Source organism: Colossoma macropomum, unplaced genomic scaffold (genome assembly GCF_904425465.1).
Source record: "Colossoma macropomum unplaced genomic scaffold, Colossoma_macropomum, whole genome shotgun sequence".
Lineage (NCBI taxonomy): Eukaryota > Metazoa > Chordata > Actinopteri > Characiformes > Serrasalmidae > Colossoma > Colossoma macropomum.
In genome coordinates this window covers 19,893,700-19,917,254 of record NW_023494793.1, presented here as the reverse complement: position 1 = coordinate 19,917,254, position 23,555 = coordinate 19,893,700, and the positions used below count along the sequence as shown (strand labels likewise).

General features: G+C 39.6%; 1 protein-coding gene across 1 annotated transcript in view; it reads right to left on the bottom strand.

Annotated features, from left to right (window-relative positions):
- Positions 1-496: 496 nt before the first annotated feature.
- The window catches only part of spats2 (spermatogenesis associated serine rich 2), a 28,292-nt gene continuing 5,233 nt past the window's right edge, over positions 497-23,555 (bottom strand). Inside the window, 13 exon segments of the mRNA XM_036578763.1 lie at positions 497-1,362; positions 1,472-1,638; positions 1,724-1,826; positions 3,103-3,212; positions 5,215-5,273; positions 7,185-7,320; positions 9,389-9,527; positions 9,529-9,599; positions 10,736-10,973; positions 11,563-11,612; positions 13,381-13,489; positions 14,417-14,496; positions 22,652-22,731. Of these exon segments, the coding sequence (XP_036434656.1) occupies positions 1,090-1,362; positions 1,472-1,638; positions 1,724-1,826; positions 3,103-3,212; positions 5,215-5,273; positions 7,185-7,320; positions 9,389-9,527; positions 9,529-9,599; positions 10,736-10,973; positions 11,563-11,612; positions 13,381-13,489; positions 14,417-14,496; positions 22,652-22,676 (1,560 nt within the window). The 5' untranslated portion in view covers positions 22,677-22,731 and the 3' untranslated portion in view covers positions 497-1,089.

The following is a 23,555-nucleotide window of genomic DNA, read 5'->3' as shown; positions in this document are numbered from 1 at the left end:
ATCTGAGAGAACCAACCAAAGCCCAGCCTCTGCTCAGCAAAATAAAGCTGAGCCAAACGCAAAGTAATTAATGTCAATTGTCTTAGTAACAAATATAAAGAAACCATCATGGCCATAAGGCAACATAACGCGGGCCAATCATGCTCAGATGTATCAGACAAAGGACTGTCTGAGCATATATTCAGTCAGCAGCACTTCTTTAAGGTCCTACAGAATCTAACAGTGGGCTTTTCTGCATTTATTGTCTGCGAAGAAAAACAAGCGCTTCTTACTATTGTATGTACCATTCAACACTGCAATCTAGCGATGATCTTAAATGATCTCAAAGTTAACGCCCAACAGCTAAACATCAATCTCCAAATTTAAAAAAAGGAAAGGTGAAAAAAAGACAGAATGAGACAATGGCGTTTAAAAGATAATATGAAATTAAAGCTTGAAGAAAGAAATACTGGTAGCGCACTATTTATATATTTAAAAAAAAAAAGCCATGGAAAAAGAAATAAAAGAAGATTGCAAAATGAAAATGGATAATACAGAAGTAAAGCTTAAAGAAAGAAACATGAATAGTGCACTAAACATTTTACAAATTAAGACTAAAACGATTTTTTTTTTCCACTTAATGAAGTTCTTAGCCACTGAGCAGAAATAAGTATAAGCCTCTCCCAAACAAAAAAATTAAACAAAAATCATTGCACAACAACTGATGGAATGGGTTAGAGGGAGGAGAATGACAACAGGAGAGCTTTGTCCAAAAAAACAAACAAAAAAAAAAAATAATAATAATAATTGGAACGTGCAATAAGGGGAGAGGACATGGAATGAATGAGTTAACATGGGAGATGGATGCGGGATGGGGGAGGTGGCACTACAGCTCAGTTTGACCAAAGAGAGGAAAAAGGAGATGTAAACTTTTAGTTCTATTCTTCATCCATATGGAATATCTGTGTGATCACAGGGGCAGGGTTTTGGGAAAAATGGGGGGATGGTGTATGGCAGGGTGGGAGGGGAAGGTGTTTGTGTAGGGACTGGAAGGAAAGCGCAGGGATCACAGAGACATAACGGAGGTGAGCGGGAAGCATTCCGAAGGTGTCAGGGGCAGTTGGTCCTAGGTTGCCTCTGCGGCAGCCCGTTGTGGGCGGGTCGATCCTGCCGATAGGCTGACGCGGAAGGGTGGGAGGGGCCTCTTGTGCTATTGGAGAACTGCGAGTTGGGGCCATCGCCGTGGGCACGGTCACTCTGATGACGCTGGTCTCCGTGGTAGCGGTAGTTGGTCTGGTTGGGGTTGCGGTCGTAGTATGAACCACCGTTATGGCGCTGACCGCCTTGGTAACCCTGAAATATACGCCTGTTACCCTGAAACACCTGAATCAAACAGAAAGAGAGAGGGAGGTAAATAGATGAATATAATCCAGGATAGCCTTTGCATCCTGATGCGTGTGAGGGATGTTCATTTGAGCAACAAGGGTCTTACCTGTTTGTGAGGGACGTTGGGGCGGCCTGTGTAACCAGAGGCCTGAGGCTGAGGCTGAGCCTGAGCCTGTGGAGGAGGCGGGGCTTCCACAGGGGCAGAGCCAGTGACAGAAGAAGAAGTGGAGCTACAGCGAGAACGATGTGAGTATCCTGTCTGAGGGTGGTACACTACAAAGGGAGAGAGGAAAAAAGAGTTAACAAAGCCAACAAACAAGTGGAAATTCGCACATGCACATGTATGCAAGCATCCTACCTGATCCAAATGCCATGACGCTGGCTTTGAGAGGATCCAGTTCATAAGTGAATTTAACAGCTTTTCCCAGATCCTCATCATACTTCCTCTCACTTACAAAGTGCTGGAGGAAAAAGAGGAAAAAAGTGTCATAGTATATATTCTGGTATGCACATGCATGCATATGTGAGCAGTGCAGCGTGAGAGTGGAGCATGGAGCAAAGTTGTGTGATTTTGCCTGGAGCGAGGAGCGACATTTTAGAAAGTCAGCGCAATGGTGCCCTCATAATATTCAATATCATTCCGATACCGCTTCATCCCACAAGTGTACAGATATTCTCCCATGCAGACTAGCTCTGCGTGCTACAGCTCACACACAACAGCAATTCATACAGAGTTTGCAAAAAGGTATTTTGGAATAATGCTTGCAACTGTAAGTTCTACAGACAATTACACAATTAGGCAGTGTTTATTAAATATTTTTTTATATCCATCAAAAAAAAGCATACATGTTGATGCTTCGTTGGTTGCTTGTTTGTGAGTGGAGATTGAGTGTGAAAATCATTCAAACATGAAAAAGCGAGAATTGCTTGCTGAAAGTGAAAACTGCTGGCAGTTACTTCTCATTTTCATAATGAATGTGTGCAGTTTTTAATCAAATCAGTCCCTGTCCTACTACATCTGGATTGTGCAGCTCTGAATACGAGTTGACAGCATCAATTAGATTCTCTTCCATTTTGTTCAAAATCAACTGACTGAAGCACTGCCCCAGACTCTATCCTACTGGCTGACAAAATAGACATGTCCGAGTTAAACTCTGGTGAACCTTTTAAACTGACAGTAATTTTCACACACTATCATGCGTTAAGAGTCTCCTGTCTGTCAAAGCACCATTCTCTCTCTCACTCTCATTTTTTTTTTCTAAACAAACATATGCCCATGTGAACATGGCATTAGTCTCGTGCCATTCATCTTGCTGCACAAATAGTAAAGTACATCATGCTAAAGGCACATGCACTTCCTTTGAAGCACTTTCTCTGAAGTTCTCTGGCTTGTGATTAGGCTTGAAACAGTGACTCACAGACCTACGATAAAATTCCTGTATAGCATGGAATGTTCAACTAGTTTATCATTTAATAACAGTCACAAATTATGTAATTCTGCCTGGTTTTTTCTTGGAGCAAGGCGCAGAATGTCCCTTGTCCCTGTGTCCAGAAATTTAAAATATATAAAATAAAAATGTAACGAGAATGAATAAAACAGAGCAGGTTTTCTACTGTGTGAGCAAGTGAGGAGCAGAAAATACAAAACCTGCAGCAGAGCAGGAGAGACATGATTACAGCACAGTTTGAGCAGGAAGTGCCACCACTCCATTCCTATACTGCGGTAGATACACATACCTTGATGTCTGCGCGTAGTTCTGATAGCTGCTCTTCGGACATGGAAGCAGACTTGTCAGTGAGCCTCTTCAGCTCCTCAGCTCGCTTCTGCCGCTTGTCCAAGATGGCCACTAAACCAGACACAAAAAGCAATTGACATCACAACACAAAAACATCACTAGTGTAAGGTAATTTATTATATTGGTGTAAGTAGGATCTTTTACTATCAGATTGTACTTTATAGCACTTCATAGTATAGTGAATAGGTGACTTGTTTAATCTCTGCGATAACAAAAAGCAGCAAAATAATATACAAAGACATTGTGCTTAGTCCGTATGGAAGATTGACTTGAAATAGAAGTGGGTGCCAAACTTTGTTTTAATGTTTTTACTGCTCTGCACAAAAAACCCCTCCCTATTCAGTCTCCCTCAACTGTGAGAGAAAGCTCATAAAGGCCCACAATAAATGCAAAAGTATTTTATCAGCACCCTCTTCTATTTCAAACCAATCCAGCTTCCATTTTATGTGGCTGGTAGGTTGAGCTGTTGTGTTAGGCTTTTGTATTGATGTTGGATCCTCTTGAATACAGCCCTTCATGCTTTGCACTACTATCTTACAATAAAGCTGCCCACTTTGCAAAAACATAGAGCTAGTCAGGCCAAGGTTAGAGCAAGACAAACAGTAACGTGTTAAGAAGCCTGATGTCGCCTGTGGTACTAAACACAATGCACACGCATTGCTGGAGTCTGACTGAACTCTCAGCGCTCAAGAGAGCGTCTGAATGCAAGAGTCCATGTAGTGGTACGGAAAGCACTCCAGCAGGCATTACACAGACAGAAACATGTAACTAGTAGGTAGGATGACCATACAAAACAGAAGCCATCTCTTTTAGGCCAAGAGGGACTGTCTTTCCCTTTTCAAAAGGAAAGGGCTGACAAAAGAGCAAGGAAAAGGAAAAGAGAGAGTGGAGTGTAGAACCTGAAAGCAGGATTACTGTAGGTTGCTATTTCCTAATTGAACACAAACACAAAAGGGCCATTGAGGGAGACCTGACACCTGATAGTGCTTCCTAGGGCAAAGTCTAGGAGAATGGCCTCCTTGTGAGGTATGCATTCCTAAATGGTAACACAAGCCCCCTCCCCCCCCACAGACATACATACACACACACACACACACACACACACACACACACACACACACACACACACACACGGCATATAAACTGCAATTTTATGCCCTTGAAGGAATATAATTTTTAAATTAATCTCTCAATTTTAAACAGCACTGCTACCATCTTTTTCTTTATGGTTTACGATACCATCCATGATGCAAGACCGATGGTGAGAAAGCACCTGGATGCGCCTGGTTCTGCCTCAGTTATACAGTGAGAAGCATGGAGAGTGGGGTTGGGCAGTGTTCATTTTCCTGTTCAGTAGAATTTGGATCAGTAGCCTACTAGCCAACATTAGCTTAGCAAGCAGGATACAGTCCCAATCAGTCCCACATACCACAGTACATGTTTGATTCTGTCTAAATGACAAGTGCAGAAGATAGACGATGTCTGAGAGAGCCAAGTGACTGGTGTTGGAGTAAAAGAAAGCCCAAGTCAAACTTGTACTGTGGTTCAGGTAACGTTAAGCTAATGATAGATTAGGTGGCAGGCTAAAAGTGCCACGCACCACAGTTCAGGCTCAGTTCCAACTAACTTACGTTCAAATTACACGTTTAGGAATTAAGGACTCATATCTGAGAGTGCAAAGTGAAGTCACTGGTGTTGAAGTGACAATGGTGTGGGTAGCGTGTTCTGTGGTGTGTGTCACTGTTAGCCTTTGCCAAGCCACTGTTCCACTTACATTTTCTTAGGTATTAATTTTTAAAAAGGAAAGCTTGTTGGACGTGCTTCCATCTCTGTATATGCCTGTTTTCAGGCAAATCTTGTAAAGCCCCCCCCCCTCCTCCTACTAAAATGGGAATGGGTAAAACAAGTTTATTTGGCTGTTTACAACATAGACGTAGAACAGAAACCTTATTACCATTATACCGCCCAACACTAATGCAGAGCAAGCAAGCAAGCAAGAGACAAAGAGAGAGATAAAAGAGAGAAATAACAAAAAACAAATATGTATACTCACTTGCTTCTGCTTTGACTTTATCCATCTCAGCCAAAAGAGCCACCTCCCGGTCCATGAGACTTAGAGACAAAGAGACAGAGGAAACTAAGTATACTGTATTTTTTCACCATTATCCACAAAGGAAAGACTAAGAAAGGTGTTAAGATTAATACAATTTGTCCCCTTATCACAAATATAGCCAAATCAGCCAAGACACATAACTCCAGTTACTGTAATTTTTTTCAGCTAAACTATCACTTTAAAACAGACCCCACTATCTAAATCTTCTACCAGTCAGCATGATGTCATCTGTGTGTACATTACAGTGATGAGAGAGAGGGAAAAGCAGCAATAGGTCAATCAGACCAAAGGTTCTGAGAGTAAGTATGAGATAAGGTAATAAACAGATTAGGAACAGCAATGATGCACAGTAACCTAGGATCTATTTGTATATCAGAAGGAGAAGCTAGCCACTGTTTCACAACCCCAATCAGCTGGACAGGTAGCCACTAAAATGGACTCCGGCCTCTCATTTGGGAAAGCCATGTTCCACATACAAGTGAGTCATCTTCTTTCATTCCTTGCCAAATAAAAATCCTCAAAGATGTAAACACTGTAAAATACTTTAACTGCTTTGGTAGTCTGGATTTGACAGTAGCCACAAATACTGCATAATCAACTAGATTGTTAATAAAGAAAAACTGCCTAGAATGATCTTGCCTTTTAATAATTAGCATCCTGTTTGGCAGAACAGCAAAGCTGATCTCCTTAGTTTGTGTCATGAGTAAATATTCTTTGTACATGGTAGTGGCTATGATGTCATATGAATGGTGGCAGTGTAAGGCACAGTGAGATGAGTGTATTGCCACAAAAATTAGAGTGGATATGAACATATCACAAACAGAATATGAGTGGTTTAAGCTTTATGCAGCTTACATCAAAGGTTATGCATTCAGTAGGTCAACAATGTGTAAACTACTGTATTATTACAGCTCTAAGCTTTCTATGCAGCAGCAGTCAGAGCAGTCACAACACCGCATCCCACAGTATTTCACTAAATTCACTAATTTTCCTAACAGCAACAGTCAGAGCTGTCAGACTGTATATACTGACAAGTATTCATTCTAATGGATATCAATGACACTTTCCATTTACTTGCATCTAAGCCCAGAATACATATTATTCCTCTGTACACCAATGTCTCTATTGGTTAGGTAGCTATTAATGTTCTTATTTACAAATGGTTAACTTGACATGCCCTACAAACAGATGCATTGTGTGTCGGATGGGGGGAATTATTATTATTTTTTTTATTTTTTATTTATTTTTTTAAACAAACATACATGGTGAGGGGAAATGTACTGGGGTCAACAGACAATTTTCTTCCAATATGTAGGACAGTCAAAGTTAATGCTTCAGCAACACACAGACTGCTAAATTCATTTTTCAATTTCCCAAAGATTATAAGGATGCAGTGAAATTACTTCACACCTCAGTTTTAGCAAATAGTATCCCACTAATGCAGTAAGACTTGAATAACGGAACATCTATAATCTTACACTTCACTTGGGACCCTATAGCTGTCAAGCTAGTAGGTGAATTATTTTATGCTTAAAAAAAATCTTTGTGAAAGGTAAAATACACATTCGTTTTTCACACAAGAGCCTGTTTTTATGTTTGCAGTTGTCCAAGATAATTTTAAACACAAGACTCTATGCATTTCTATGACCTTTGGAACGTTTCAAAGGTATTTGCACTGTATTTGTACTCTAAAAGCATACATTTCACACACCCCAAACCCCTACCCAAAAAATTAAAAAGAAAAAACAAATAATTATGTAATTAATTAATTAATTAATTAACTAACAAGCTGAAAATTAATTAATTAATTAACAAGCTGACAACTTGATTTTTCAGTTTTCCCCCAAAACCACTCAGTTCAGAGGACCAACTGACGTGCAGAAAATAAGTAAGGTGACAGGCTGAATTACCAGCTTTGTAGTTCAGCAAAGGTCTGTTTCATCCTCTTGATGGAAGAATCCATCTCGTCCTTCACCACCACTCTATACCGCGTCAGAGATGCTGTACACCGCTGTAGATCTTTCACGGAGCGATCAATGTTTGGTGCTGAGAGAGAGAGAGAGAGAGAGAGAGAGAGAGAGAGAGAGAGAGAGAGAGAGAGAGAGAGAGAGAGAGAGAGAGAGAGAGAGAGAGAGAGAGAGAGAGAGAGATACACACAACAGGTTTTAATGATACTGCTGGAGCTGACTGTTCAATTCATTCACATAACTTTTCTGCTGAATAATACCTATATAGTTCAGCAATAGGGGGACTTTCAAAACCAACCCATTATAATAATATATGGATTAATAAAAATAAAAAAAAGAGAGAGAAAAAGACAGGGGTGTATGGATTAACAAAAAAAAGAGAAAGACAGGAATAAAACAAACTGAAATTTTAATATGAGCCCACAGCATCCACAATGGATCCACAAGGATGCCAGGGGCCGGATGGAAGTCAGGTCTATCTACTACGCCAAGCAGTGACTCAATTAGCCACATGCAAAAGCACACAAAAGTCAAAGAATACAGTATTACACACAGATGGTCAACAAAGGAGTTGGATGACAGCCAGAGATATTCAAGTCCCTGTTGTGACACACAGCTCCCTTGTGCAATGTGCCAGTGAGTCTGTGGGTATAGCCCATGCCTTCCTCTGTCTCTCATGCTCTTTTGCTTCACCACTGTGAGGCTTATGGGAGTATATAGAGAAGCTCTCTCTGATACCCGTGAGATCTTAAGAGTCTCTTGGCTGAGTTGTGTGGTGGATAATAGAACCACAGAAACCTTTAACTGAATGCCTGCTACGAATCAGTACACCTCACGTAACCTAACTTTGACACTTGAAATGTAACTCGGTTAATTTTTGCATCAGGAAGATGTCAGACACGGGTCAGGTTCAAATTTAACATTTGGGTTCTCACAGACCACCTCCCACTTTTAACAGATTGTACCATGCATTTCCCCCTATCTTAAGGCCAATAAACTGTGCAGCAAAAGACGAGCTACAGTCAGGAATTATGTATTCAAAAAGTGCACCTTTATATGCCCATGTGGTAAGTATTAGGGGTGTAACAATGCATCGTGGCATACTGCAAAGCAAAATTGGGACAATGCATCGTGGAGATTGGACACTCTATGAATTATGCCATCCAAAGCAATTGCATTGTTTGAACACCGAAGTCTGCAAAAGAGCAGCACCAATAACAAGTCATTCCAGCATTCCTTGTGCCTCTCAGCTCTGGTGTCATTAGGAAATTGTGCAACAACTTTATAGTCATCATTTTTTTTCAGTCAAATTTTGTTCAAAACATCAAGGGAGTACGATACACCCCTAAAAAGGTATACATGATTAAACGACCATTGAGTATAAGAACAAGGCAGGTTTACAAACTCTGTATGTGTATGTCTATGAGGAGATCTCCGCAGAGTCTAGGACAAGACTTGGAATTAAACATGGCTTTCAGACTAAAAACAGGAACAGAAAGAACTAGAAGACTTTAGCTAGTCATACAGGGGTGTGCTGTGCCTTCTAGCTCAGTAAACTACAGTAACCAGAAGCTTCTTGAGGAACAGAAACTGGTGCCTTGAATCATTTCTTTTCTCATGGTCCCTCCTATATAGAGGGCCTTTACTACAATACTGGAACCACCCAAACCTCGCAGTTCTTCAACATTGCCTGTGAACTTCAATCAGCTACACACTGGGTATTTCAGGCTGGTTAAATTTAGAATGGTGGTTTGTGTGCCTGAGCGAGTGTGTGAAAAATACCAGTTTTCTGATCTAAATCTTGGAATAGGATGGCTGACTGAAAGACAGGGAAGATGGAAAGAGAGACTCAAAAATCTGTGAGGAATATCACAGCATATTTAGCACTACATTGCTGACAGTTAATTAGACAGAGGTCATTAAAAAGAAGATTGTCACTTTCTAAATTTCTAGTACACATGCATGCCCAAAAAATTGTTCTCAGTCTTAGACTTCACACCAGGTAGGTTTCTATACATAAAGAAGGACTTTAATATGACTTATAATTTGCAAAAATAAGCATTTGTTCTCCATAATAGCACAAAAGACACACAACAGTATCTTCAAAGGGCTTTCAAATGTAATGCTTGTTATGGCAGCACTCTTACCAATTTTTCTGCCTGCTGATGAACCTTGTTGACTGTCATCAGAGGGAAAGGAAGGGGCCACAGTGGCATTTTGGGAGCTAGTAGAAGGTCTGGGCCGGGACTTGCCGCCACGGGAATTGTGGTGATTTTGTCGAGCTCCCATTATTGGTGCCTTGTTGCGGGGCTGGACTTGCAGTTGGGGTTAAGCTTTTTTGAGACTCCGCCTCTCCTCCTGTGAAAAGACAAATGAACGAAGAGTAAATTCAAGTTAGAAACAGTGTAGACTACCATATAATAACATTGTGATTATACTGCCACGTATGGAGATTGTCATATACCTTACATCATATTAAAAAGACACTAGAAAACCACTGAAGTAACATTGTCAAAGACTACCCTTGCAAAAAAGAAGCACTTAATACATATACACTTAAAATATACTTTTAATTAAATTTGTGAAAAGTATATTTTTATTGAAGCACATTTTAAATTATACTTTAGCTACATAAGTAAATACACTTGAATAAAATATTTCTTAATATACTGAAGCATATTTAAACAATATCTATATAAATAATATTTAATCTATATCAACTTGAGTGTATTATTTTTAGGACATATATCATTATAAGACAATAATTATATATATATAATTAAGTATACATTTTAAATACATTTTAAATATCTTATTTTGAAATAACTAAACACAGCTTAAATATCGCTGCTGTTGGAACAAAACCTTGTATCTCTAAAATGATAACTTTTTTGTTCTTATTTAAGTATGTTTAAAGTGGTAACATTAAAAATACAAACTTTCATATTAAATACACTTTTGAAAAGTATGTTTTCTTTCACAAAGGTAGTCTGCATTATCTTGTCCAAAATTATTTCTTCGTTGTATTATGTGACTGCCTTGATTTATCCAGTCATCCACATAAACTTTTCCAGTCTAATAGAGAGACATTCTTTTTCATTACTGTATGGCAGAAACATCTTGGACAGGTAATGACTGCTTTAAAGTACAGCTTGAACTATCCTGTACAAACTTCAAGCAGAGAACAAGGATAGCTGGCGGTATGGAGGGTGCATCATGTTCTCACCAGGGTGCTGCTGTTCTTGAAATTCAACACTCTGACCTTGCAACTTAGGCAACGTATGTAACTAATGATATGCACCCAATTACTACTGACAACTGAAAAAACAAAATATGCTGGGCTAAAACAAAGCACTGGTGTAGTCCTCAACTTTCAAATAGAAAAAAATAATACTGCCATTATTCAACAGTGATGTATGCAAATGCATACAATGCAAATGTAAAGAAAGCAAGCACCTCAGAACACAATTTACGGTGATAAACACCATGACTACCTGTGATGGAGAGCTCAGGCGTAGCAGGTTCCGATTCAAGTTCAGCTGCATCCAAAGAGGCAGAGTCTAGCTGTTCACTCAAGGAGTCCAGCGACTCCCCATCAGCACCAGCAGAACCATTGGCATGGTAACCGTTCACAGCAGCCGCACACTCCGCCTCTGGAGGTGGAACTGATTCAGAGGGGGCGGGGACTACTGGAGCTTCAGGCTGGGGTTTAGGCTTCTTTTTCTTCTTGGGCTGTCAATTAGCAAAAAGATAAATGTTCAACTTTTCTTAAAGTAAAAGCCAAGAAACACTAACTTAAGTTCTGAACAGAAAACAATACTGTTCCCTGCATTTGCAAGTCTGAGACCAGACAGTTGGAAACATTTCCATCTAGCATTCCAACGACTTATAATGCGCTTGTGTGCTCCTCTAACTGAAGTGTTCCACAGTCTGCCAACATCACAACTAGGCTACTTTAAGTCATGGTACAGTAGTCCCATTCATACAAAAATCAGATTCATCATTCTACCAGTTTGCGTGTTCCAACCGTTTAATGATCTCATATAGGTAGTTACTTGGTTATTTGTAAAACCTGCCAGATAAACAGACAAACAGGCAACTTTAGTATCTGGTAGGAAACAAGTTTGATTGAGGAGGGCAAGACATCATAATAAGACCTGTGCATTTTGAAAAGAAACAAAAAATAAAGCTGTTAACTAACAGAGAAAAAAGAAGCCAAATTCTTTTAACACTAAATTTAGGCTAACAGCGTCTACAGATTCATGCTGTGACGCAGTCCTCCACTGTCATGCTCTCAATGCGTCATTCTGCTGGGACACACCTTCTTTTTACCGGTAACATTCCATTCCTTCAGGATCTCTACTGCACTGCCTGAGGGTAGAAAAAGAAAGAAACGGAAATAGTTTAAAAATGTCACTCATAGTTGAGGTCACTGGTGATCAAAACAGAACATGCCAAGTACAGTGAAAAATTATAGTTCTTGGTACGCTGTAATGGTTTATGAACATGATATGAAATACTGGGTCTGAATAAACAGCAGCTCTCATTATATAAAATTAGTTCAAGTCATTAAACACATAAGGTTCTAAGGGTGTTACAATACACACATTAATATTCTTTTTGTTCAATTGTGAGATATTCGCTGGGAATCGAGCAGAGATTTTATAAAAGTGTGACAAACATAATGACATACAGTGCTGTGCAAAAAATGTACTGAGAACTATTTGATTTGTTATTTCCTGTCTATTTCCTTTTTTCAGAAACAACTTCTTGACAGCCTTACATCCTTTCAGAGTCATAGTGTTGAGTTGTCTTCTCACAGCGGAAGGACGGACAGAAACACCTGTGGATTTTTCAAATTAATGTTCTCCTCTCTCCAAGTCGAAAGCTTTAAGCTCTAGCTTAGCTCTTGCTCCCTTTGTGAAACAGCTCTTGCTACCATTGTCTGATGGTGATGTTAGCTGTGCATTTCTTCCTGTGGGGTAGCAGGGTGTGAGAAGTTGGAGCATGATGGCCTACTTTCAGATGCTCATCTTAAGTGAAGTACTTCAATTCATTTTAAAGCTAAGCTAAGTTTTTAATGGGCACCGAGTAATTTCATGCACCGTGCAGATGAATCTGATGATTGTGAACATATTGAAAGAGCATTCAAGAGAACTCTGACAAAACTTGAAGGACAGTTCTTCCAAAAATGTAGGTCAATATCTACTACTGCCATCATATCTTTATCAGTAATATGTTGATTTTAAATTCTGAGATCTAAACATTGAGTCTGACCTTATTTTTGAGCCCTTGCATGTGATGTCTATAGGTGATAACATATGACGTGATTCCAAGAACTCCTGCGAAATCTGAACCAACATTTATAACTTAAATGACTATTTTAGGCTTTACATTCACAACAGCACGTTTTTTCCTCCTTACTCAAGAATACTATTTTCAAATATAACAATACATAATGACACTTTAAAGAAGAAATACTGGATTGGCATCAGCCACTATCCAGGGTTTCAATATCTGTATTGGGGGAGGGGAGGGATATATCTCTAGAAACCTGTGTATCGTTACACCCCTATAGGGTTAATTTTATACAGCCTATCCAACCTCAAATACATGACTTCAGTATATAATCGTGCTCCGCAAAATACAAACATGGTTTATAAGTTGATATCTAGGGCCGAATTTCATACTGTATCTCTACAAATCTGACTAAATCATTAAACTGAAAAACTAATACTTTGTAGTAAGCTAGCCATTAACTGATGAAACCTGGCACAGCTAAAGTGACTGATTAGTGTTCAGTGTCACATAGTAAAAGGAAAGAATCTATTTAAGAAGCTGAGCCAGCTTTTCTCTTCCATAAATACTCCTTTCATCTAAGACACCTGAGTTGCATTCCACCATACCTGTATGCGGGTGTGCTCACTCAGGTACAGTAGACACACTGCACACGTATGCAGTCATGTGCAGGCACTCAAGCAAAGAGACTAATGCCAATCAAAAAAAAAAATAAAAAAAAATCTACAGATAAGTCATTCACTCAATGCTTGGATTCACAACAGATGACACTGATCCAAGATCAGCACACTGACTCAGACAGTAGATGCATATGAATGCAGTGCTGTGAAATTAACCGTACCTTCCACAAAAGCCTGCACAGCCCGATCCACTGAGTTCTCAAAGTGTTGCAGAACCAGAGCGATCTCATTATTGCTCTTGTTGGGAACCACAGCTCTCACTGCGTTAATCTAGAGAGCAGGACAGAGACGTGTAAGAAACAGAGACAAAGAGGACAGTGTGCATGTGTACATGTAGGGTTAGTGGAGGGCAGCAGTCCAGATGCAGAACCACAGCTGGGAGGAAATGACACATCAAAAAGTTGGGTGTGGGTGTGGGTGCATGTGGGTGTATGAAGGTTGTCAGGGTTACTCAAAACTAATAAAATTAGAAATATGTTTTAGCAGCTATTTCAAGCCTTCTTCAGGTCCTACTGTAACAAGCGTCTAAACAGCAATACATTTATATTCATTAAACGGAATAATATTTTGATGCTTTTAAATAGCAACAGTTTCATTTACAAGAAAATCTCAATCCCATTTCTGAGCCATTTGACCCCTATAATCATGACACAGCAGACCTTAGCAATGCCTTGTATTCTATTTTAGAGGCTTGACGTTTCAGTCAAGCCTCTAAAATAGAATATAAGCCAACAAAATACTATAAAAAAACCTATAAAACATGTTCAGCACAATGGCATGCATCTCTTTCGGTAACAAAAGGTGGTGTTTATTGAATAACCAAACTTGCATCCAAAGTAAATATTTGATAATGCCAATCAGCCTTTGTTTGATGTTTGGGCTGACCCTGCATTCCTTTAGGTTGTTTTTCTATGCGCTATCATGCTCAGAAGGCCAGTGCCAAGAGAATGGAGTCACTGACCTGAAAAAGAGTGGCGCATGGAGAAAAACAGCAGAGAGACTACAACACAGCAGCTCAATTACAGAGAGCGAAGAACACTCAAAAAGTCAATGACTTGTGCTGATTATGGGCTTCGAGAACGCCACTGATCTCTTTGGCTCTACCACATTCCAACAGCAGAGCAGAGAAGAGAGAAAGAAAAAGGAGAAAGGGGAAGGGAGGAAAGAGAAAAGATGAGAAGAAAAAAAAATGATTACCTTTTCTTTCATCCTCTCAAACGTTCCTCCTTGGGACATCACCATTTTAGAGTGAGTGTCGAACACCACTCCCGATGTGTCTAAAAAAAAAAAAGAAATAAAAGAGGAAAAACAAAAATCAAGTTAACAGTTCTGTTGGAACTGTACCGTTTGGAGCCTGACAGTCCTGCAAGACTTGGTAGAGGGGGCGGGGGGACTTCCCTCAAAATATGTAGGTCAAGAGAACAGCCCAGAGAAGGAGAGAGAGGGAGAGAGGGAGAGAGGGAGAGAAGGGAGGGAAGGAACATAAATTCCCATCAGAAACCAATCTAAAGATTACAGTTAGTTACTTAGCACAAATAATTAACTTTAATCTTTTACGCAAACTTTCTATACTTGCAAAAAGGAATGTAAAAACAGTAAATAATGCCCTGTTAACAGCAGATATTCCACACCAGGTTCCATCTGTGATACAAAATGTGGCCAGTTTATATAGCACTACAATTCATCACTCTTTCGAAAAAAAAGACAGGAACTTAGAAAAAAAAAAAAGTTACGATAGCCATGCACAGTCTATACTTACCCACAGTCATTCTGAGACAACTTCTGCAACAAAATGCAGACTCAGTTCCATCCCAGCCTAAACCTCCTGCCGCCCCCTCTCTCCCTCCTCCCCTGTCTCTCCCTTTCTACCTCCCTCTTGCTCTCTCTCCCAGTCTCTCTCATTCACACACACAAGGCTAGGGCTGTATTAAAGTCCTCACAAGGGTGGAAAAATTGTAAATACATGACATTATAAGTCCATAAGGGTAAAACCTGGATACCACACCATTATATGACTTGAAAGTAAATGAAAACATCAAAATGAGACTGTTACTATTAATGAAGTGATCTTATAGTAACACAGTTTCATTTATACCAAGCCTGTGAGAAATATTCTGCAGGTCTATACAGAGCATTTTACCCCCCACCAGAACAGCCATGATACTTTACTATGCCAGCATTCACTGTAAAGGTACTAAATATTTCTGATTTTGTGATCCATTTTAGCTAAGAGCGCCAAACTTTCATTCAAAGATAGAAATATTTCTTTAAGAATGCATGACAACAAACAGGAGGATTAGGAATTGACAGTTTAAAAGAAGACAAAGTTTTCAAATACAGAATTTAAAACATGCTTCTTCTTGAAATCCAAACAACTGTAGGCTACAGAAATGAAGACATAGCTACTAGATGGATATTCAGCCTGCACTTAAGGAGTCATGAATAACTGCAGACACTTACAACCTTTTCTGCGCTGGCTGCTATTTGGTCTGGCTCACACATCATATGGCAGAAAGGTTGTTCTAACAACAGGGTCACCAAAACAGCATGCATGCAAACTCATTGTTCTGTCTTGCCAAATGTGTGTTGTTTAGACAGCTACAAAATTTTGCTGAGAGTCGTCTGTAACTAAACAAGTTGATGCATAGACAGGCAAATGTGTGTGATATATATTACTAAAACAAGTCAATTTAACTTAATACTGACAGACTTTGGTATTCGCAATGCCTATAAAATGCACCAATAATAGGTAGATCCTTGAAAATATTTCCTACAACAAGATGTAAAAGGACTAGTCTTAAATTAAGCTCTGCTCGCAATATTTCAGCTAAGATTTCAAGAATGTCTGATGTATCATTGCTGTATTCATATCTTATGTCACTTGCGATTTGTTGTGCAGGCCACAACTCCAATAGTAGACAGCACAATATCCACATGCATGGCTCGCTTTTTTCCACTAGAGATTTGACATTAGTTGAAAGTCTATGTTAAACTCATCTTAAATGAAGAGGTAGACTATGTTCCCCTGTTTTATATAAACAATGAAGGTGTTACTACCAACAGATTTCCATTTTGGTTACGGATTGATATCTGAACGAAAGCTGTATTTACTGCACATATCTAACTAATTAAACTACTGGAATGCCGAAAGAATGAAAGACCAAATAAAAATGTTTGAAGAAATATTACAGAAGCATGGAATGAAGCTCTTTAAGGGTGCTTTCACACCTTCCTTGTTTGGTGTGAATTATTTTTCTTTAGTTCAGTCCACTGTGACAGATGAGAACACTCCACCCATACTGGAGTACGCACCAAACAACAGAACAGTGCTCTGCCAAAAACTGTTGATCTCGGTCCACTTACAAGTCAACCTTGATTCAGTTTGCTGCTGGTGGGGACACATTTTTACTGATCCACACTAGGCCGGTCACAATTATAACACAATCGCCTTTTAGCATGTATGCTGGCAGAATAAGGCCTTATATTTTCACTCTTGTGAAGAACATGTAGCTTTGCTTAACTCTACACATAATTCTGTATAACTGTAGACATTTGTGAGTGTTGATTCGACAGTACAACCGGTGTTAGCTACTGTGTTTATTTAGCTAGCAAGTAAGGTCAGCTAAATCAGTTAATTTAGCCACTTTAGGCTTGTGTCTTAATGACTGTAAACCATGAACAAGAAAAGACAATTAAATGCCAATTACATTATTTATATGACAATCATCAGCTAAAATGTCATGATCATGACAGCCCTAGCCTGACCCAAATAAGGGAAGTCAACATCAAAGCATGTTTTTCTCTTCTTTTAACAGCATATCAGCGCTGTTCTGCACATTTTACATCTGGGCTTTTTACAGACACTCATCTCCTCCTTGAAGCACAAGCTGTTGTTAAAGACAGATGAGCAATAAAATAACAGCAAAGCATTTGATTTTGTCACATGGACCATGGGTTGTATTTCTGATAGACTAGGCCAGGCAACAGCGACCTTCATGTGTCCTATTTAGAAGATTATACACTTTATTATCAAGAATATATATGAGAGATAGATCTGGATTTTGTACTGTGATAGGCTAATGCTGAACAATACTGATTTAAAAATAAAAATACAATATTTTCCAAATGTATCACTGTATCCAAGTACACTATATGGACAAAAGTATTGGGACACCTACAGGAGCTTTTATGACATTCCATTCTAAATCCATAGGCCTTAATATGGAGTTTGTTTCCTCTTCGCAGCTATAACAGCTTCCACTCTTCTGGGAAGCTTTCTACAAGATTTTGGAGTGTGTCTGCCAATTTATCCAGAAGAGCATTTGTGAGGTCAGAAACTGATGTTCTGGCTCACAATCTCTGTTCTAGTTTAGCCCAAAGGTTTTTGATGGGGTTGAGGTCAGGGCTCTGTGCAGGCAAACTCACCCAACCATGCCTTTATGGACCTTGCTTTGTGCACTGGGACACAGTCATGCTGGAACAGAAAAGGGCCTTGCCCAAACTGTTCCCACAATTAAAATTTCCCTTCACTGAAAATCCAACCCCTGAAAAACAGCCCCATAGCATTATCCCTCCTCCACCAAACTTTACAGCTGGCACAATGCAGTCAGGCAGGTAATGTTCTCCTGGCATTCACCAAACCCAGACTCGTCCATCAGACTGCCAGACAGAGAAGGGCGATTAGTCACTCCACAGAATATGTTTCCAGTGCTCCAAAGTCCTGTGGTGGCGTGCTTTACACCACTCCATCTGACGTTTGGCATTGCGCTTGGTGACATAAGGCTTTTGTCTTGATTTTAAAGCCAGAGGCGGTCTGGAACTTTGCAGTTACTGAATCAGCAGAGTGTTGGTGACTTTTACGCCTCAGCACTTGGTGACAATTAACTGTAACTATACATGGTCTAACACTTCGTGGCTGAGTTGTTGTGGCTCCTAAACACTTCCACTTTCCAATAATACCACTCACAGTCGATCGTGGAATATCTAGGAGGGAAGAATTTTTTTTTTGCGAACTGCCTTGTTGCAAGGGTGGCATATATTACAGTGCCATGCTCAAATTCAGAGAGCTCTTAAAAACGACCCATCCTTTCACAAATGTTTGTAAAGGCAGACTGCATGGCCAGGTGTTTCATTTTATACACCAGTGGCAATGGGACAGAATGAAACACCCGAATTCAGTGATTGTGTCCCAATATTTTTGTCCAAATGGATCATTTACTATTTATTTACTTTTTAATGATTTTTCTACTGTTCTTTTAAAACAGTCTTAAGCATTAAGTATACATACATACATACATACATACATACATACATACATACATTTTTCTTTGCCTTTGCAATGTGAAACCAACAGAACTGAACTGAAATGATACAAGGTCACAAAAACCTCTGGTGCAGACTAGATTACTTGCATAAAAAGCTTGTTTTATATGTATTGCTCCTGCATTTCAAAGTCTAGGAATGACACAGCTCAAATGTATGTCTGTATTTGCTTCCAGAGTGTTTTTGGTGCTATTTTAACTGCCATAAAGAGACATCGGCTTTTCACAGGAGACGTCTTTCAGCAGAACCCTTTAACGTATCAGGGCAAAACAAACATGTTTCAGTACTCAAAACCAATTATGCTGCCCTAGCAAAGAATTTGGCCATAAGTGCCCCGAAAAGGAGTTGTACAACTACATAAATTGAATTACAGTCTGCTAAGACAAACCTGAAACATTGTCAAGGTGAACAGACATCTCTCTTTTAGGATGCTGAGTGTATTAAAAAAGTGAGTGATAAGATGATATGGGAACATGCACACCCAGTTACAGTTATAAACTGGCCAGGCTGTTATGATGAGGCACGTCAGCACTCAGTGGGTCAAAGACCATTTGCAAACACATTGCAGCTTAAAGGAAACATGCAACTGAATTAGATATGGGAGGGTACAGTCTGTAGTCCTCTGACCACCACACACACACACACACACATATATTACTGTAAGACTTTGTCATGGATACCACTCAAATTTCTCCTTCAGGCTGCATGTAAATGCAAACATTTGCCAAACAAAACCAGCAACGTCTGAGGTGGTCAGTCAATTGAGCCACAATAGCTAAATTAAGTGTAATACATTTTGCAGCCATCATTTATGATCTTACTAGAGATGGCATATTAGTATCGATGGATTTTGCTACTGGGCAGATATTGGCAAAAAGTGGTGGTCCAGATATCGGACGGAAAAATGCAAATCTAGCCTGAAATAGGACTTTCACATTGTGTGATGTCATAATGTTAGCTGTGTATTTCTTCCTGTTGGGTAGTAGAATGGTTAAGTGGTGACAGCCCACAAGTTCTCAAACGTTTTTATTTAAAGGCCCACCAAGTACTTCAATTAAAAATAGCTCATTTTAGAGCTTAGTAGTTTTAAAGAAAAAAAAATTGAATCAATACAGGCCAGAAGGTTGTATTACCGGTATTGGAAAAGAAAGTGGTACCGTGCCATGTCTAGATCTTACCCTAGCGTTCAGAAAAGCACGCATCACTGGAATGTCTATAGAATTTTCCAGAAACCTGCAAGCTTTTCTCTTTGTTTTGTTTGTTTTGTAACCAGACATAACGCCGGCCCACTTTTTCCAATTAGCATGCTCAGACTATCTACATGGGTGGTTGAAAATGACAAATGCAAACAGAAAACCAAGGGCCAGATTAAATCAGCATTAAAATTACCCACTATGAAAAAATAGTGAAAATAGTTTATGACTCAACAAGGTAACGCTGGCAATTGGTCCATTTCAGTGAGGTGGGTCTCAATGGGACAGCAAGGCTGGAGAACTAAAAGAGAGCAAATGTCAGTTCTGAAAAACAGCAGTAGATTCAATGAACAAAAATAACTGTTTTTTGGTCCACCTGTATTCACTGAAAGCACAATGACATCATGCCTCACAGGAGGCTAGGGTTCGTTTCCCCATCCAGAAGCACCACTGCTATATCTGTAAAAGCGCTTGGGCATGTATACTAATGCTACACTTGCCTACCAGTGTAAATTGCTCTGGAGAAGAGTGCCTGCTAAATAGATAAATGCAATACTTAGAGATGTTTTTCTGTATTAAATACACATCCATAAAAGCAGCACGTTAAGAGGGACAGAATGTGACATTTTCTATTAAAAAAAAGCAAAAAAACTTGGCAGTGTTATCTTACTTTGCTAACACTAGGTGAATAAGCGGTACGCATAGCATGGCAATCAGTATGATTTGTTTTGACAGCTTTTACATTGTAAACATTGAATGTCAGTGGTATCTCTTGTTAAACACTAAAGTAATTAAACATTATCAGTTAGCTTACACAGGAATACAGTGAAACTCAGGTCTTTTATAAGCTTTTAGTTTAGTCTTCGGTCAGCCCGTCACATCAAACTGTACAGCACATTTTGATTCCCCCACTCACGTAAATGACAGTATACACTGACTTCACATTTTGGTAAAACATATCGCCTTAAGGAAAGCCAGTGGACAGTGGAATAAATGCTCCACTTCCACAGAAAGGGAAGATTTTGTTTGGCCCAGAGGACCTGTGGGATACTATCGGTTGACCAAAAATCAAGGCTACTCAATCAGTAATCTGTAACAAAATACTTTTTGCATGTAACCTTCCCAACCCTGCTTAAGGAGACGAAATACACCTGCTTTTACAGTTAGCCTGGCCTGAGGTGAGGCTTGGCCAGGCCTGGCCTGAGGTGAGGCTTGGCCAGGCCTGGCCTGAGGTGAGATCTGTGTCTAGGAAAAGGAAAGTACACAGCTGAATATGTGAAGCTAAAGCTAAGGCTTTAGATCCTGGAGAACGCAATAAAAGAGGGATTGCCGCCCTGAGGGCGTACAGATTGCGGTGCATATGAGCATTTCATTACGTGCATCACCTTTTACTGTCGCTACTTCCTGCATTTCCAGGTTATCCACCCTGCTACTGTGGCCCATGGGCTTCCTTTAAGCACTATGCTTAACCTGTATCAGAGCAAATCACTCCTTAAACAACATGCATAACATTAACAGGCTTAGTCAATGCCATAAAGCTAAGTCTCTTTAGCTTCCACTAGCCAATCAGAGTTCATTCTCACACTGAACAGCATTTTTTTCAGCCTGGATTATCTTTGAACTGTAAGCTTAGCTGATACCAGAACTCAAGCTAACTTTAAATACTACGCTTTAAGCACTGTTTAGTCAGAGGAGTAATGCTTAGGTAAGCCAAGGAAGGGCTAATGATCCGGATAACAGGTTGAACTTGTACGTTGGTTGATCCTAACCTAAGAGAATTTATTCAGCTCAGTCTAGTTTGGTGCCAAAAGACAACAGAATAATCAGTGGAATACAGCCACCCATAAAAGTAATGCCAGAAGTGAACCCCTTTGTTTCTGTGAAGACAATGAAAATATATACACATCTGTGAGTTGCTGTCAGAACAGAACTTCAAATCTCCAAAATAGTAATTTTACCAGAGAAGGAAAAAACTTCCTTGAAAGTAAACGTTAAAAAAAGATTTATTTCCAAATGATTCTGGACCATTTCTGTAGTAAAAACACACCTATGAACCCCACTTCTCCCTTCACACACACACAAACATAAACCATTTGAAAATGCCAGCTGCCCTTTATATTTTGTGAATATTTAATGATGAATGATCCAATAGATTTAGATAGAAATTCAACAAAATTACTTGGGTAAACGATTTATCTATATTACAAGTTAAGTCAATATTTTCTTCCCTGAACGGCTAGCTACTATTTTGGAGATACAAGGTTTTGTTTAGCGATTATATGGTGGTAATATGTTATAAGTCAACATGAATGGTGGAATCAACTATAATCGACTGTATAGTTTTAAATGCCTATAATCTACTACTGTATACATAATTCCTCAAGTCACAGCTGTATATTCAGTGCTTTAAAAAAATAATTTTGAAGAACTGAATTGTTCCTTGAAGAATCGTGACTGAATTGAATCAGCTTGGGGTCAGAGACAAAAGTTCTGGTGCTATTTTTGTGGAGATGACTAAAGGAGTACCTATTTATGAGGGTAATGCGTTGCACTGACACGTCAAAAAGTCAACACGTCACACAAGGAATGCAAAGCTTTTTGTGCGGAGAGAAATGTGAATAACTTTGTACACCACGGGCAAGAGGAGAGAGTAACATGCCTCCGTTTTATTGCAGTCACACATTTACTTCCCCCCAGGATTATTATTAGCCCAGTGGCTGACACAGTACTTGCACACTGTACTACAGGAAAAGGAAAGGTTGGAAGAAATATGACACTTTAAAAGAAATGACTGCACCAGCTGGGAAAGGGATGTAGACTTTGTGGACAAGGTACACAAAAAACAAAAAAAAACCCTGTCATCGGAGAATCAAAGCAGAAATGTACAGCACAAAATGACACTGGTTACATCACTTACCCTTGTGGCTATTCCTCTTCGCCATAATCCACTTCTACAAGACCTTAAGTGGACTTTAGTCTTTAGACTTGTCAGTTATTCTGCAAAAGAGAAAAAAAGGTCAGCTTATTGAATGCAAATTACTCAGCACACAAAATAGAAAAACGTCTGCAGTGCTGCTTTCTCAATTTACTGAACGTCCCCCCTCTTTTACTGGTGCCTTCTGTAATCCCTCTCCAAGCTCTTCCCAGACTTCCCTTTCTCTCCCTCTCTCTCCCTCTCCCTCTCCCTTTCTGCAAAATGCTTGCGTGTCAGAACGAGGCCTCTGACAGCATAGGGTCACCTAAGGACAGCAAAGCCAAACTTCCACATCCACACTTGGACATGGTAATTTCCTTGACGCTCACACTCACTCCCTCCCCCCCCCCTCCTTAACTTCCAAAAACGCTAGGAGAAGAATCTGGAAAACAAATGTCCACCTCCTCCTCTTTCACTATTCCAGAGGATTTTCTTTCTGTCGCACACAAAAGCAACCTGTTAAGCCTCAATGCTATAACTCAATCAAAATCACATCAATCTGGATAACAGATGCAAAGCCATGTGAGTCGTATGGGTCAGAAAGATATCCCATAGCCGTGGTCCTGTGTGTGCATGCAGGACACAGTAAAGCAGATCCACTTTCCCTTTAAAGCCCATTTCCTTTGCTCAGAACGCCCATAATGAAAATCAGATTTGGTTGAATTACTGTCTGTCTGGCATACATACACACAATCTGCATTCAATATTGTCCTTGGCGAGAGCTTTGACTCTGAGCTTGGCTCACAGTCACAGCTCAGACTCTTTGACTCATGAGCTCCATTGGTTTCGTTAGGCAAATTTCATTGGGTTGGACATGCAAGCAAATGCTAATTCACCGAATAGAGTT